At 35.3% G+C, this 17,146-nt stretch overlaps 1 protein-coding gene across 3 annotated transcripts in view; it reads left to right on the top strand.

Annotated features, from left to right (window-relative positions):
* Positions 1-15,027, top strand: part of GEFmeso (Guanine nucleotide exchange factor in mesoderm) — a 784,292-nt gene extending 769,265 nt beyond the window's left edge. For all 3 annotated transcript variants that reach the window (XM_081725859.1, XM_081725857.1, XM_081725858.1), the window contains 4 exons: positions 2,382-2,511; positions 3,974-4,131; positions 7,214-7,351; positions 11,701-15,027. In XM_081725859.1, coding sequence (XP_081581985.1) covers positions 2,382-2,511; positions 3,974-4,131; positions 7,214-7,351; positions 11,701-14,535 — 3,261 coding nt within the window. In that variant the 3' untranslated portion in view covers positions 14,536-15,027. The remainder of the gene's footprint in view (positions 1-2,381; positions 2,512-3,973; positions 4,132-7,213; positions 7,352-11,700) is intronic.
* The last annotated feature ends 2,119 nt before the right edge of the window (positions 15,028-17,146 follow it).

The following is a 17,146-nucleotide window of genomic DNA, read 5'->3' as shown; positions in this document are numbered from 1 at the left end:
GAAAAGATAAATAATCCGGATTCCTGATCCGCGGGAATAATTACAAAGAGTTCTAACAAACAGCAAAATAATGCAGAAAGGTAATGGGAAGCAACAAACTACTGAGATTAATGAAACAGTCGGGAAAACTGATTCTTTACATAAAAATAAACTCCAAACTCTCCCATTATTGTCAAAATGTTCGAGAACTGAACAATAAAATTCAAGTCTTTTGTGTTGAGGTGCTAACAAATAATTATGATACAATTTGTATAGCAGAAACATGGAGTAAGAATGAATTATAATATTTCCATCACATCAGTAGCAATTAGGCAATAAGAAAAGATAGGAATACTCTATAGATAAATTAAAGGGAGGGGCCCGTGAACCTCTTATTATAAACAACATACATGTGAATTTTTAAATATAGAAAACTTGGGTTACATGTATTGTGGGTTAGACTTAATTTTCTCAAGATATATTTATAGGTTTTATTATATACCTCAAGATGTAAGTTACGACATTTTTGTAAGTATATAGACACTTTTAACACTTATGCTGCCTATATTTAAAAATAAGACATTCCTTTTTGATTGTCTTTAACCTATCTGGAATTAACTGATATACAAATTATATATACACTCCACAATATTATTATTATTATTATTATTATTAAAAAAAAAGACCAATGTTATATTATAGGCTGCAAACAATACAGTCACTCATATGACGTCAAAAATCAAATCAAAATACTTGATTTATTTTTGTCAAATCTTGAAAATGTTACACTGTATACTAATATCTCACAAAATAGATACAAATCATCCCCCATTTCTAGTATAAATTCAAATAACTATCCTGCAGAGGAACGTAACAAAAGTAGCTCTCAGTACAATTTTAAAAATGCTAACTTTGTTTAAATTTATAAAAACCTACTTGTGCTAGAAAATATGCCGTCATATACCAACGTAAATGAAGTAGATTATGTATACAACAAAATTATAACAAGGTTCGATCACAATGTTCCAAAACGAGAAACAAAGCAATATGCCAGTAATTGTCCATTCATAATCAGAGCGTGAAACTCTAAAAAGAAAATAATAATAATAATAATAATAATAATAATAATAATAATAAGGGAAGGTATCATGATCTGTATAAGAAAACAAGCAAACAAATAACAACAATAATAATACCGTCTTAATGACTATAAGCCTATTACAATTTTAAACTTACTTAACAACATTTCTGAAACAGTAGTTAATGAATTCTTGATTAAACGAAAGTCAACAATCACAAATTTGGTTGCATTTACTATGCATAAGCTGTGCTTTACATAATAAGTAGATGCGATATACATAAATTTAAGTAAAGCTTTCGACATAGATCACTCATTAATTAAGCTATCTACTATTGAATTATCTCCTGAATTTCTAAACTGGTTCAGCAGTTTTCTTACAAATAGGTGATTTAATGTGAAAGTAAATAATGTTCTATTAAAAGGAAGGTTTTATAGAAAAAGGTGTTCCACAAGGATCAGCACTAGGACCACTGTTGTTTGTAGTTTTCGTGAACCATCTAGTTCATAATTTACATAACAGAAATTCTTTTGTATGGTGATAACATAAAGGTATTCAAAGAAATAAAAAGTGATGACAATAGAAAAACTTTATAGATATAAACCTATATCTTTCACAAGAAAGATTCAATATTCCGTAACATTAGAAATTAAATAACAAGATAGTTGAGAAAGTAGAACATATAAATGACGTTGGTATAAACTTCCTCGGTAATGAACTTACTTTTGGGACACGTGAGAGTGAGACACATAATAAAACAGGCGTTAATTGTAATGGATTGCATTTTAAAAGAGTGGTACAATTTAAAAAATATGAAAAGTTGCCTATACATATATAAAAATAATTATCTGACTTAAGCTGGAATACGGGTGCATAGACTGGACTAATATATGTAAAACAATCAAAGAAATGATCGGGAGAGTACAGAAAAGATTTATTAGCTATTTGTACCACGATCTCAAATTATATAATCTTGTCTATGAGTATAACAGACTTTATGACCACCTTGAACTAAAATTTCTTGCAACAAGAAAGCAATACAACAATGCAATGTTCATTGAGAAATTAATTGGAAATAAAATAAACAGATAGCTTAATTTGAACAAAATATTGTTCGAATTCCAGCTCACAAAACAAGAATTAAAAAAAAAGAACATTTTTTTTTTTTTACGTCAGTTGAAACATTAGGGTAATTTTAATAATAATTCATGATTATTTGCTTTACACTATGGAGGAAGATGAGGTAAAAGTTAATACAGCGGCTATTAGTAAAATATGTGGAATGGAAACAGTCTATGATACATTAATATTCTTATTTTATAGGCTCGGAACCTGGAACAGAAGAGAGAATGGACACTACAGTTAAAGAGGGTAATTTTGGAAAACTATAACGCTGTCATTCCTTCCCACGCACGTCAGTTGGTCATGGAACTTGGTCAAAATAGAACTGATGGTAAGAATTCATTTTTTTTTTACGTAATTGTCTTTTTTTAAAACGATTATTCTAATTTAAATACTGAAATTGTTGAAACAAATGTTAGTTTTTTACACTGCTAGAAATTTTAAAAAATGACATAACAATGAGATGAAGAGGTGTAATGTGGCAGACAGATACCCTAAAGTACAAGTGTATATACTTATTCCACTTACTGCTCTATGCGAGGTGTGACAATTTCACATGAACCTTGTAGAAAGTCCAGAGGTCAGTGGCTCGTTAGTCCACCATGGACATCCAGAACGGCTTCAAATCGACGAGGCATAAAGAAGACCCTTGGATGTTCTCTTGAGATATGGTAAGCAATGCATCGCGACATTTTACCAAAGCTAGTCAATTATAATTGGGAGAGGATTCTGGTGTATGCGATGCGGTGTGCAATTATGGAGTAGACGTGCTCATGACGTGAGAGATAAGTAAACGCATCGACCAAAGAAACAGTGAAACACCATGTCCATCTAGGAAGTGTAGGACGTTGCATGCAACATGTGGTTGTGTGTTTCCCTATTGGAAAGTGGTTCCGTGCAAGATCTGAAGTAAAGGGACCACAACAGTCCAACACTTGGTATATTGTTGGTAGTTCAAATACCCATCAATGTGTTTTAAACGCGATGAAGCACGGAAGCCAATGACATCAAATACCATAATGCCCGGTGCCAGGCAAGTGTGACGATACAGAATAAAGAGGTTTCTAGCCTATTGTCACGGTACCGCTAGACACGGGTGCGACCATCATGATGCTTCAGATAGAAGTGACATTTTCGTGAATATGATGTCGCTCCAATCGGCTGTGTAACGTCGAGCCATCATTGCAGCTGCAATAGCCAGTGAAATACCAAACTATTCGTGCTGGTTGCTGCCCAATAACTCTTAATTCGTATACCAGTATTCAGAATATGGCTGTCCGATCTGCCATAGTTGTGAGCTCAAGAAGTCTTACCTTCTCGGTCCGTGGTATGACGCGGATATAAAGGTTCTACACGCCGTTGTTTATTGTCATCCTAGAGCCATCGATTCCATATTCATCTCATTGTGGCTGCATTTCAGCCAATACGGGCTCCAGTATCACAGAAGGATAAATCGCGTTATTCTACAATTTTTCTGTGTTACTGCTGCATTCGACAAGGCATTATTTGATCTCCCAGACACACTCAAGTCACACTAAAACTCGCTCATTACTGCACTGTGACTCTTTGGCCTGCCTCCCATTGCTGTTTGAAGTGGACGTGGTCAGCGTGTGGGCGCTGAATTTATAATTCCAGTAGTTTGTATTGTGTATTTAATAATTACATAACGATTATGGGTAATTAATATTAAATTGCAAAGGTGCAAAATCTAGTAGTTAATGAAAAAAAAAAGTTAGGAAACAGTTTATTATTGTTGTTGTGCTTCTGACAACTGGTTATCTTTTCTATATTAGATGAGATCATGGCTGACAAAGGGACTCCGAAACGGCAACATTCTGCACCCGAGTACCTGGAAAAAAGAAAACAAGAAAGAGAGAGAAGAAAGTCTGAAACTGGTCTGCGATCTAAGCTGAGAAGAAGCAGGAAGACTGAGATTGGAAGTCCTAAAGAGGTACACCCAACTATTGGCTATTTTACATTGCGTTTTATGCTGCTGTACTGCATGGTATCAGCACCATCATACCTATTCTGCCATTATTAGCAGGTCACTTGCTGCAACTGAGAATCTTCCAAGCTCCACTGTCTTCGTTAACAACTTTGTCCTCACGTACGATTTCTCCGTTTTGATATCGTCCATTAATTGTAGTCTTCTTCCCCCTCCCTCTTTTTCCTGCCACCATACCCTCTAGCACGTCCCTCATAATACAGTTTCTTCTTACCCAATGTTCCAAGCAGTTTCTCTTCCTCTTCGTAATAATATTTAAAATTGTTCTTTTCTCCCCACCATTTCTAACACACTCTTATTCTTTTTCCGCTCGACCCAGCTAATTCTTTCCATTCTCCACACACACACACACTTAAACTCTTCCAGTTGTTTTTCATCCTTTTTGCGTAATGTCCATGTTTCAGAACCATACAACACAATACTCTACACGAAGGATTTTATGAGTCTTTTTCTCAACTCTTTATTCCAGGTTCCACAAAAGAGTCTTTTCTTTCTCCTAAAGGCTTCTTTCACCATTGCTATCCTTGCTTTTAATTCACGTTCACACTTCACATCTTCACTAATAATACTACCTAGGTATCGAAAACTAGTCACCTGCTCTATTTTCTCCCCCCTCCCCCCTATTTCTATATTTGACACTGACTCCTTTGTTCCAGTCACCATGGCTTTTGTTTTTCTTTAGTCAGAATTTTGATACATAAATATCTTTGTTATTTTAGACTTTAAGACAATTTTAACCCATACGTTCATTAGTTGAGGCAAACTTTGTCTGGGATAAATGGGTTAAGGAAGAGCTTTCGAGATACTTCAAGCGTACAAATGTTGAAAACTGCTTATGAAATTGTCTTTAAGGAAAATGGTAACAACATATCACACTTTAGTGCTTCAGTATGAAGTTGAGTAAAAATATTGTTAATGTAAAAGATCCCATTTAGTGTATTTCCACAATCGATGCATTACTCTATTTGTAAATAGCATCATACACAAAATAGGAACTGTAAATCATATTTTGTTCTCTTTGCAAGGTTAAAGCGGGGTAAAGTAAATGCTAGATAGAAAAAAGGATAATCTGATGACTCATTTAAATACTGAGAAGAAAACCTGTACTTGTGACCCGAAGATATCCTAGAAAATTTTAAGTTTTGCAAAGTTATTTACTTGAAAGTTATTCTTTCGCATGTATCATTTATTACCTTTAACTTATTTCGTTGATTTTTGTATAGCACTTCTCTTTCTGTATCGTTGCTTCGCGTTATCATAAAGTATGTTAATTATGTGTGTCTTATTTTCTTTGGCTTATCTAAAGCTAATAGATAATAGATCAATACTAGACAAGATATTCTAAATAGGACAAATATTAGAAAAAAATGAGAGTATGATGTCATAGTTCACCAACACTTCGTAGACTTTAAGAAAGGCATAAAAGTAATATGTTACATCACTTGTAAAAATTCGACGTAATCATGAGTGTGAAGAAAAGAAAGAAAAAAAAAAAACGAATAGGGAGTAACCTACCTTGGCTTATTTGGAATTGTGATTTGAGGCCAATGGACGCCTACTCCGGTTTACTTTTTAACTTCGCTCTAGAATATCTGATTAGGGATCAGTAGAATAGTCTTGAGTGGGCTGAATCATTTCTTGTTTATGTAGACAATGTAAATTTGATAGGAAACAATATAGGGCCAGTGTAACAAACAAGGAAAAAAGTGCCATGAGTAACTACAGATAAAATCGAGATATCTTAAGTGAACTAGAAGCGTCATTCGCATGGAAAATGTGTACAGAGTACATAACCCTGATCGAGAAGCCTGGACAAAGAGATTGTGTAGGCGAAGAAAAAGGTTGAAGGTCAATATGAAACAGGCTCTTAGGGAGGTGGATAATAACAATCATAACATACGCCCAGTTTGGAGGTTTTCTTCCTGCAGCGATGAATCTTCGAATTAAAAAAAAAAAAAAAAAAAAAACTATAGCAAATACTATAATTAATGATTAAAACATAAAATCCCACAAGTCAGGCTGAGCCGACATCCCATATTTAATGGGATTGGAACTGTCCCTTTTTTCTCCAGTGTCCGAGAAAAATACAAACGGGACGCAAAATGTCTTTAAAAAACCATTTCGTTCTTGACCTGTAGTTATGTAGTATATTTTTTACGTGTTTTTAAACCCCATAGTTGAGTCTTTATTTGAAAAAAATTGGGTGAAACAGTTTTATATTTCGTTTGCCCCTAATCCTGATTACTCTTAAATGTTAAAAGATAATGTAAAAAGTAAAATCGGAATAAGGCTAAATAAATTAAAATCTGATTATTTTAAAATACTAGAGACTTCTTACTCACTAGCATGTAGTAATATAACGATGTAACAATGACTATACCTATGTGGATTTTTTAGATAGGCCAATTTGCCGAGTGTCCTGTTATTATAATTTTATTTATTTATTTATTTTTATTTTTATTTTCTAAATCTGGTTACACTACCTTAAGTCATAGTTAGTATCTTTTATGCACTTAGCATATTTTGAGAGGGATTGCTTATGAGCCTATGGGAGGCTAGAAGGCTATTGTGTCCGTTCTATTGAACGTGCCTGTAATCATTGTACCTGAAGGCCACATAGTACAGTACACTACTAAGGTCCTATAGCACGGCCAACAAGAGATGGTCTCTGACGTTTCTTACCACATGCGGTGGGACATTGCAGCCCCTACTTTGATACCAGTGTTACCAACCACGATCACCGTTAATTAAATTGCCACTACAGTTGCACCGAAAAAAACCTTGACACGCGAGTAGTGGCAATGTCACTGCGAGCTGTCAGAGACGTTCTCTACTGGACGCACTATAGCAATGGAAGACGTCGATGTCCACAACACAGATCAGAGTAAATGTGAATTGGAATATCAATTGGACTATTAGCAGTAATCTATCTGAAACTAATGAATGCGTGATAGATTTGTGTAATTGTGAATGTATATTTATGATTGATACAAATAAAAAAAGTCAATTATGTATCGTTTTCTTTTAGTCTCCAATGTCTCGTCGCCGAGGAAGAAGAGCTTCAAGCAGCAGTCGAGATCGTAGTGGCAGCCGGACCAGGAGTGGAAGTCAGGAAGGAGATTCTCGTCACAAAGATGATTCGTCCGTCGGGAGTGAAAAATCAAAGGTTTGTGTCATGACAAAAATCCTTTCCTAAACGAACTTAGAAGCATGTCAAATAATTTTTCTTTAAGTGTCAGCAAATACCTTGAATGAAAAATATATTTGAGCTGCTCGGGCGAATATAATGGTAAGCGCCACTTCCGGTGAAATTGAGTTAAGTGGGATGGGCTGTAATCGGAAATGGACCTGCAGAAAGCAGGAGAGCTTATTTAATATGTCTCACTGTACTAAATTGCATGAAAATGAATAACCTTTTCCAGTTTACTCGAAAGTTAGAAAATGTGACATATCATTATAATCGCCCGACGCGCTCGTTTAGTTTGAAATTATTCGTAAGAAGTTTGGAAGAATCTGTTCCGAATTTCGTGATGTTAATCATATATTGAGAATTTTGCCTGTATTATATAGACATACTTGTAACCTTCTCAAAGAACCAAAAAGCATACCGAAACATTTTGGACTGTAGTACTAAACGAGGTATATACAGAGAAAGCCTATATAGCAACACTACTGATGATTTTCTCAAAATATAAATATACTACTATTGTAGTCTCGTTTGGTTTTCGGTTAAGACCCTGAGACTTTCATCACTAATGATGTGAGGAATTCTCATCCAGCAGAGAGGTCCTGAGTAATGGAGTCATTAGTAGACTAAGTCCAAATCTCCCAATATGCCTAGTAAACTAGGACCTAGAACACTATCTGCTAGAGACAGCACTCTCTTCATTGTTTCCCCTTCATTTACAAAGAATATTCTTCGTTGAACAAGTTATATTACCAACGTATTAAATTATTTTGTTAATTTATTAAAAACATAACTTACTGCTAATAGTGTGTGGATGAAAAGAAAAATCGGAATTTGTTTTTCTTAAATGTAATATGGCGCAAGGCACTTTTTGGCTTACAAATAACAAAGAAACAAATGCAGAACCTGTAGCAAACTCATCTTTGACAAACATGATTCTGTTTCAATTTCTAGTTAATAATTTATATTCATAAACGTGACTCTGGGACTAAAACTTTATGCATAATTAGTTATTGATCTGTTTATATTGTGTAAGTTGAAGAACTCAAATTTAAACAGTTATACTAATTTTAATTTGCAGGACGTTTGCAAGACGTACTTTCATTATTATACAAATACCTCCATAATTTCAATTTGCGGAGGTGATAAGAATCATACAAAATAGATTCTTCCAAGGGGGTCTTCAGAATAAAAATATATTTATTATTATTATTATTATTATTATTATTATTATTATTATTATTATTATTATTATTATTATTATTATTATTTTAAATACTTAAACTCTAAGCCTATTGTAACAAGTAATACTGGAGGCTATGAAATTTTCCAATCATCTCCATTGCTTGGGATTTAAATAGGCCAAAAATATGGGAACAAGTTTGCTCTTTGCCATTTTTTTAAAATGTTTCATGAAAAATAACGTAAAAGTTCTATTTTTATGAAAGATAGTGTGTGTTTCTTTGAGATTTAAGAATTATCTTATTGTTGAGGTTAAAATTAGCAAAAAGAGGTGAATTTTATTCCTTATTAAAAAATAGAAATATATTTAACAAAGAAAAACTTCCTAAAAACTATGTGATTTTCATTTTCTTTGAGATTCGCAAATGAGGGCTGTTGTTTTGGGTTGTCATTAGTCAGGAGTAAGCATAACATCTGAACCGTAAAATGCATGGTCCCCTAAAATAGCGACATAAGCACAGGCATTGACGCGGCAAGTGACATCAGTACAAAACCCTCTGAAAACCTGATATTGCGACCCACAGCATCACAGAGCTACTGCCGTGTTTCACGGTTGGGCGGAGACACTGCGAATCATACGCTTCTTTCGGCTCCACCATACATAAACATTTCCCGTAGTTTGTAATAAGTTCAACGATAATTCACTCATTCGACCATATCACATTTCCAGTCATCACCAGCCCATATTGAATACGGACAGCACCATTAATGTCGTGCTAATGCGTTATGGTCCCTTATCAGCGGTTTCTTCCGTGCAATCCCTCTGTATGTCCATGTCATGTAACCCGCGGTGGACTGTGATCTCGACACAGGCTGTGGGAGATAATGCTTTAATTCCTCCTTCACTTGCACCGCAGTCACACGAGGTTTCGAGTAACAATTTGCTTTGAAGCTCGGCGGGACCTGTCACTAAGAGTTTTTATCCAATCACTATTCGTTTTCGCTGATGTGGTTTTGCCGTGGGTTTCGTAGACCATCATCACCTTGGACACTGCCCCTCGCGAGATATCCAGCACTCTTACCACTCTTGTCACGTTTGCACCACACAAACAAATGTCTACAATTTTCCCACTTTCGGAAATCAGAGAGGTTGCCGATTTTACATTTTCACTATCTGCTCAGTTAACTGCACACTGCCGTTGTACGGAATTCGTCTTAACACACCACCACCACCACGCGGCGCTGCTATTGCTGTCTGACTGTTGCAAATGGAGATATCTGACGTGTTTCCAAACCTAGGTGTTCCTATTTATATAATTCATATATATATAGATAGGGGCGGATCCAGGATATGATCAAGGGAGGGGCAAAACCATATTTTGCCTTTTATCCAGTGTAAAGCAGGATTGAAGCTCATTTTATCCAGTGTATACCTGAGCGTCAGGGGGGGGGGGTGCTATAGCCCCTATAGGCCCCCTTGGATCCGCCACTGTATATGTATATATATATATAGAGAGAGAGAGATAGATAGATATAAAATTTTGTAACTTACTTAAGTACAGTAATTATTTTTACAATTTTACACTTACTAAGATATTAATTGTTTATTTTACGGTTTCCATAATGCAATTATTTAGATGTGTTACGGTGGTTTGGAAGTTCGTATTAAATAATGTGTAGTCAAGTAATTATTTTTATTCACTATAAGTAGGTTATTTATACCAGACAATAATTTATTTTATTCCTGTTAAAAAATTGAGTGTATAAAGACGTATAATTTTCCGATGATTGGCAAATAAAATGAGATTATTTGTTTAGGCTCGAAACAGTTTTGACCTTGTACTTACCGTCGATCACGGCATATGTATGCACCTGTTGTTTAGGTTGTGGAAATATTGCAAGATTTATAACTCATTCTTGTAACTGCGAAATATATTACGAAGTCAGGTTTTTTTTGCGCACGAATGGACATTAATATCTAAGTTCTTCTATAATTTGAACTATCACTCATGATTTTAAATATACAATTAAACATACGAAAAATAAACAAAAAAATCATTAATTTATGAAAATGCTTAGTAATGAGTATTGACAGTTTCATTACCCATGTGTGTGCAAATATGATCTGTTGGCTTTGCTATAGATTAATCGATCACTAGGTAGATAGTAACTGCTTAAATAAAATATTTTAGTACAGCGCATTAGATAACTGAAAATACCTGAAAATTATGACATTTATATAAGTTCAGCAAAAAGAGTTGAATAAAGTCAAATTTAGATGGGAGGAAACTAGGAAAAATATGCATCAGTGATATCAACTAAACTTACACAATAGAAGCCCGAAAACATATCAGCTAATTGTTAATAGAGAATTTACAGCCTAGAAATCAATTTGTATGATAACTGTACAACTTTTAGTTAGGCAATGTGTAAAAATAATGCATGGAAAATTTGGCACTCTATACGTTAGAATTGAAGAATTGAGTATATGTTTAACAAGATACTTACTCATACTTTCTCTTTCTGTTTAGCAACTTACATTATATAAAACTTTGACGACAACTTTCATGTTATTCAAGCTCTAATTCTTTTCTTTCTTGCATTTTTTAAGAGAACAAATTTACCTCAAAAATTCAGTTACAGTACATTAAATTACATACTTCAGTTAAATCTAGATTTTTTTCTGACACCGTAGATATTATTTTTACTTGCTATAATTTGTAAGCTGCTTTGAAAAACCATGTGCATGGGCTTTCTCGGGGTTCTCCCGTTTCCTCCTACTTTCTTCATTCCATCATTTCATTCATTTTTCATAATCACCGTCTCCTTTAGCCTAGCCACCATAAACGTGGGACGTAAAACTTAGATTTCATTTTTGCATCTTAAAAACGTATTGGAGTGCTAGCTTTTGACTATTACAGTAATGGGTATCAGCTACAGAATCCGTAACATAAGTTATTTCTGTATCTGATGGTTAGGGGAAGAGTTTAACTATTTGAATTAATTTTCTTCAATCGATGAAGCAAGAACACTTTAAATATATAAATATATATGGTAATACTAAAAAATATTAAGCGAGCGTTTTGTTGTTGTTGTTGTATTGATCAGTGTGCAGCTTTGTTAAATATTTTTTTCTTTTATTTTAGGATCGCTTTTCTAGCTGGCGAAGAAAATCCGAACCGAACGTCTACACATCAGCGACAAATCTACCTCTGAAACTGTCTGCGTGTCCAATTGTTATGGAGAAGCCCACAGTAGTACCTATTCCAGCCTGTCAGTCTATCAGCAACAACTCTATTCAGGAAGACGACGATGGAGGCGATTATGTCAGCGTGGTGGAAGAAAAAGTGGAACAAACAAAGGAACCAGACTCTAGTAATAATCAGTGTGATACTGAAGTGACAAACGACGAAGATGAAACAACTGAAAGTAGGAAAGAATCATTGGAGGAAATAGTAGGTCAGTTAGTGATGCAAAATCGGGAATTTCAACGTATACTTAAGAAGCAACGGCATGTGACTCTTCGACGGGCTTTGGCGCAAGTCAATCAAAGATACGAAGAAACCACAGACACTGAAAATGAGGACAGTTTGTATGAAACTTTAATTGTTCCCAAGTCCTATTCTACATACCGTGGTCACCGATTAGCACATATGAGAGCATTGCAGAATGAACAAAAAGCATTTATAGAAAATCCAGATTCCATGGAAGACTACGTAACTCTTTCATACAATACTAGTACTCCCCAAATTACTACTACTAAACAAACTGTTTGCGAAAATAATTCTGTATTGGATAATCTCGGTGCTACAAATCCAAGTGCTGTGAAACAAAGTGAAAAAGCTTTACGTGAGTGTACGAGGGTTGGTGGGAATGGCGGGTTTTGTGCTACAACTCCTACCCTTACTACATGTACTGCTAAATTAAATTATCTCAAAGATTCAAGTACCAGTGTAAATAATAGTGATAGCAATGTGCCAAATACCAAACAGTATTCTGAGTCACTTCCGATAACTTCTATGCCATCAACATCTTGTGTAGTTGCCATGGGACCATTCGGAAACTATGACAACTTGCAACATATATGGGAGAACGTTAATACAACCCATTATCAAGCTAAAAAAGCAACGAATGAATATTCCGACGGAACCACAATTACAACGACAGTGAACAGGACTTTAAATCTTCGGCGTACACATTCTTTCTCGTGTGCAGAAAGTGAAGTAACAGCTACATCTACTGTCACCCATCAAGCACCGATCAGTAGTGTTACTATTTCATCCCAGGCTTCAGAAATCAACATTCCCACTCTTCCAGCTGTATGGTTGAAACAACAACGTGAACACCTTGCAACACCGAGCAAAAAATCTGGATCTCTACCCCGAAGCTTTCAACTGACACCAGAAAATGCATCTTGCAATGGCTACGTAGTAGAAGAAGGTCAAGATGGTTCATACAGACCTCGTTACAGGGATGGTAAAGCCTCCGACCGTCCCTTCACGATCGCTTCTGATAAGCCGGGACCTGCTGAAATAAATTTCGAAGACATCGAACAATACATCCAAGAATCCACTTCTCATAGACATCCCTATCGATTTCCTCTAAATCCTGATGACACAGAAGACAGTACAACGGAGTACACGGGAACTCCAAACGTGAGTATGGACAACATCAATGTGCATCCAGAATACAAAATTTATCGGCCCAGTTTATCAAGAGCCTCCTTAAGGCATGTTATAACTAGTGTTAGTAACAAATTGGCGGGGATTAAAGCATCTTCAGCTACAAGTACAGAGATGTTGGGTTCCATGTCCAACATGAACTCCGATACCGAAACCGAGAAGGAGCTGCGAGTAGAGAAAAGCACCAGCCGATTAGTGTATGCATTAGCTAGGCATTACAGTAAAACTTTAAAGCAACGAATACGCAATATTATGGGAGATGAGAAAGAGTCCGATTATGAAGCATCCGCCTCCACATATGTATCTCTCCCCATCTACAAGCAAGGGAGTTCCAGTTTGGGCGCAAGAATAGCTCAGTGTTCGGAATCTTCCGAGTACGCCAATCCAAAGCAATTATATGCCTCAATAGAGCCAAAATGTAGCCGAAGCTTGGATGTACGGCCTGATTCGGTACTCTCTGTATCATCTAATTTCACATCTTCCAGTGATGGTGATAAAACTTCAGGTTTCGGGGGTAGCATTGCAACGACAGGTGCAGGCGATGATCTCGAGTTCTCTCATTCAGACAAAGCAAAGCCTAATAAAGAACCAGATATCACAAAAATTGATGACAGCGTGAACGAAAGTGATGGTTCAGCAGACAGTTTCTATGAAAGATCTTTTGAAGCCATTGAGTCTATTTTAGAGAACGAAATATTTCGTGACAGTGCCATATTTAGTGATCGTGATGATGAAATCGATACGCTTAATATGTTGAATCAATATATAATTCCTCCAAGCTCAGTTTCTCTTACAACTACATCTCAAAGAGCAGCGAGTAGTCCAAAACTTAAATTAAGAAAACCTCCTAACAAAACCCCACCTCCTGTACCTGCCAAACCAGATCCTTTACAGAGAATAAACAAACTTAAAGGGAATTCCATAATGCAGAAGCTGAAAACACTAGAAGAAAGCGCGAAATATCAGAAGGACGACTCCCAGAATTCGCCGTTTGAAGGAATAAAATCTATACAAGAACGAAGGAGAGAACTAGAATTATGGAGGTCTGGTAGTCGAGAAGATGAATGCGAAACAAGTTCTCAGCACTCAACGTCAACTGTGATTGAAGTGTGCCTTGGCAAAAGCAACTGCAACTCACCCAAAAGTCCCAACTGCAGTGAATCAAGCACAAATGAAAACAGTGAACAGACTTCTGAAAACGAAAGTAGTGGCATTGTTAGCACAGGTACTCCACGAGGTTGGGTCAGACATGTTATTGGGAAATTACAAGGCGACAATAATGTACAAAAAAATGGTTGACTACGTAAATATTTGTATAAAAAATAAAATTCTGTTGAATATATAAAACTAGTCACTGAAACGATTTGTATTTCGAACCATTACTGCCAATGTTGTATAGCATTTTAAAAATATATTAATTGATGATTATAGAATTAACTTATTCGAAACTTATCGGATATTATATTGAAGGTATACAAATGTATGGTATTTCCTTCCTGTTACTGTCATAGCACTTGCAATTTTGGTTATTTATCTTGTGTATAATAATGCAATTATAAAATAGCTTGACTATACCTAAAAAGAAGCTTTATTAAATATGCATGGGAGTCATGAATATGTATGTAATTTTAATGAGTAACTTACCACTGTTCGGTAAGGTTGTATGTAAAGTCGCAATAATTTTTTAACTATTACCTGTGTAGTTAATACTTTTGCAAATCATATATAATTTATGTATAGATTTTTGTATTGAATTATTTGTTTAAAACTAATAAAATATTATAAGAAAAAGTTCCAGTTCTTGATACATAACCGAAGTTCCAGTTTGTTTATAATATGGAAAGTTATATTATTTTTCCGTTGCTGTTTTGTGCTTTAGGTAGTGATTTAAAAAAAAAAAAATAGTACAGCCCAGTGAAGGTTGGCCGACAAGACAAGTTTCAGTTGGATACTGTGTGGTCAACGCATTAGCTTGCGTTACCATTCTGTATATGCTTACTGTGATAACTTTAGTATGGGAAACCAATTGTTTTCCAGGCTTGTTTCTGTGTAGTTATATTTGTAATTACTTGTTCATATCTATAAATTAAATAAAGTCCTGAACGACTAATCAACACCCAGCCCAAACCGTTTAAGCTAGAAACTTAAAATTTGGATAGGGCATATATTTGTGATGTAAGGTACCACTAAGGAAGGATTTTTGGAAATTCGATGGAGGAGGGAGAAGAATAGGAATGGTAATTATTATATTAAAATGTCCAAATGCCTGAAGGTTAGAGATGAAATTTGGTATATGGACTTCTCATTTAAAATAATAAGACACGTGTTTCTGTTGTGTATACTTGAGCTAGGACAGAAAATGAGGTGGACAGGAAAAGGGGGTATATTAAAAGATGACCATATCTCGGTATCCCTTAACATTAGAAACATGAAAGCTACAAAAGAAGGAACGCAAAATATTGTCTACAGCAACACGTAGGGACATTTGGTAGTTTTATTACGATGCAAATTGTTAACAGAATGATCTGTGTTATTTTCTCACATTTGCTTCTCTAAACTTTATGCTGTCACTCTTGAGACTTACTTAAAACCTGAAGTAAGGAGGTCCACAAATTAGAATCAAGTTAATTAATTATGTGAAACTGGGGGCACGGTGGATGAGTGGTAGAGCACTTACCTCTGATGCGTGGAATCCCTAGTTCAATCCCCGGTCAAGTAAGTTTGTGGTGGACAACATCGTGTCTGTGCGTTTTCTCGGGGTACTCCCATTTCTTCCCACATTATTATTCCACCATCATTCACTTATCTTAATCATGCATCTCCCTTAGCCTAAAGGGCATAATCGTGGCACGTCAAACTAAGAAATTTCATTCATTTCATTTTATTTTGTGAAACTTACGTATATTAAGTCATATGCTTCCGATAAACTCTGATAATATGTTCAGGAAGCAGTTATTATATCAGATATCCAATAGATGTATTCTGTTGATATAAAATATTAGATGGAATACTGCATTAAACTTGTATGTATCTAGTAATTAGTTTTGTAAATTATCACGTTTACTCTTTTTCTTTCTCATAATATCTCCCCATGACGTTTCAGTTTTACTATTTATTGGCCAATAACTGGATGAAGGTATTGGACAATAGATTCTCTAACTTACCATCTTCATTTGCTACTCTCTCCGTCCGTCCAAAACTCTAATTTCAAGTGGAGAAACTATACAAAAATTGATAATTTACAAGACTATAAGCTCAAGCATCCTTACAACATGCTCATAGAATCTTTGTGCGTTTATTACTACGTATCATTATTGGCTATTTTTTTTCTAAATTTGTAAGTTACAATCATCCAATTCTAACTAAATGTCATCCAAATGCTCCTTAACCTGTTCAAGTAGGAGTCGAATATTTGTAATATGACAGGTAATAAAGTTTTGTAGGCTTAATATTGAAATAAGGAAGAAGCTAGTCAGGTACTGTATAGGACTGTAGAATTAGGAGACTTGGAAATTATGGAAGTTAGGGAAGAAATATTTAGAGAGCTTCGAAATGTAGTGTTAGAGAAAGATGGAGAAGATAAAATAGACGGAGAGAGTAGCAAATGAAGATGTTGTAAAACATGTAGGAGAGAAGAGGACGCTTTTAGCATCCTTCATAGGAAGGCCAATTAGATTGGACACATCTTGCGAAGGAATTGTTTTTTTCATACCGCCATAGGGAGAAAGATAGAAGGAAAGCGAGGAGTGGGAAGGACGACAGAACTGATCTATGATTTGAAAAATAGAAGAAAATATTGGGAGTTAAAGAGGAAGCTGAAGATGGAGAAACATGGAAGAAACATTTCCACGGCTACCTGAAGGGGGGGGGGAGAGGGGGGGAGAGGACTCATTAGTCCCAGGATCTGCCA

This window comes from Thermobia domestica, chromosome 9, assembly GCF_964235325.1.
Source record: "Thermobia domestica chromosome 9, izTheDome1.hap1.1, whole genome shotgun sequence".
Taxonomy (NCBI): Eukaryota; Metazoa; Arthropoda; class Insecta; order Zygentoma; family Lepismatidae; genus Thermobia; species Thermobia domestica.
This window is presented reverse-complemented; position numbering and strand designations above follow the sequence as displayed.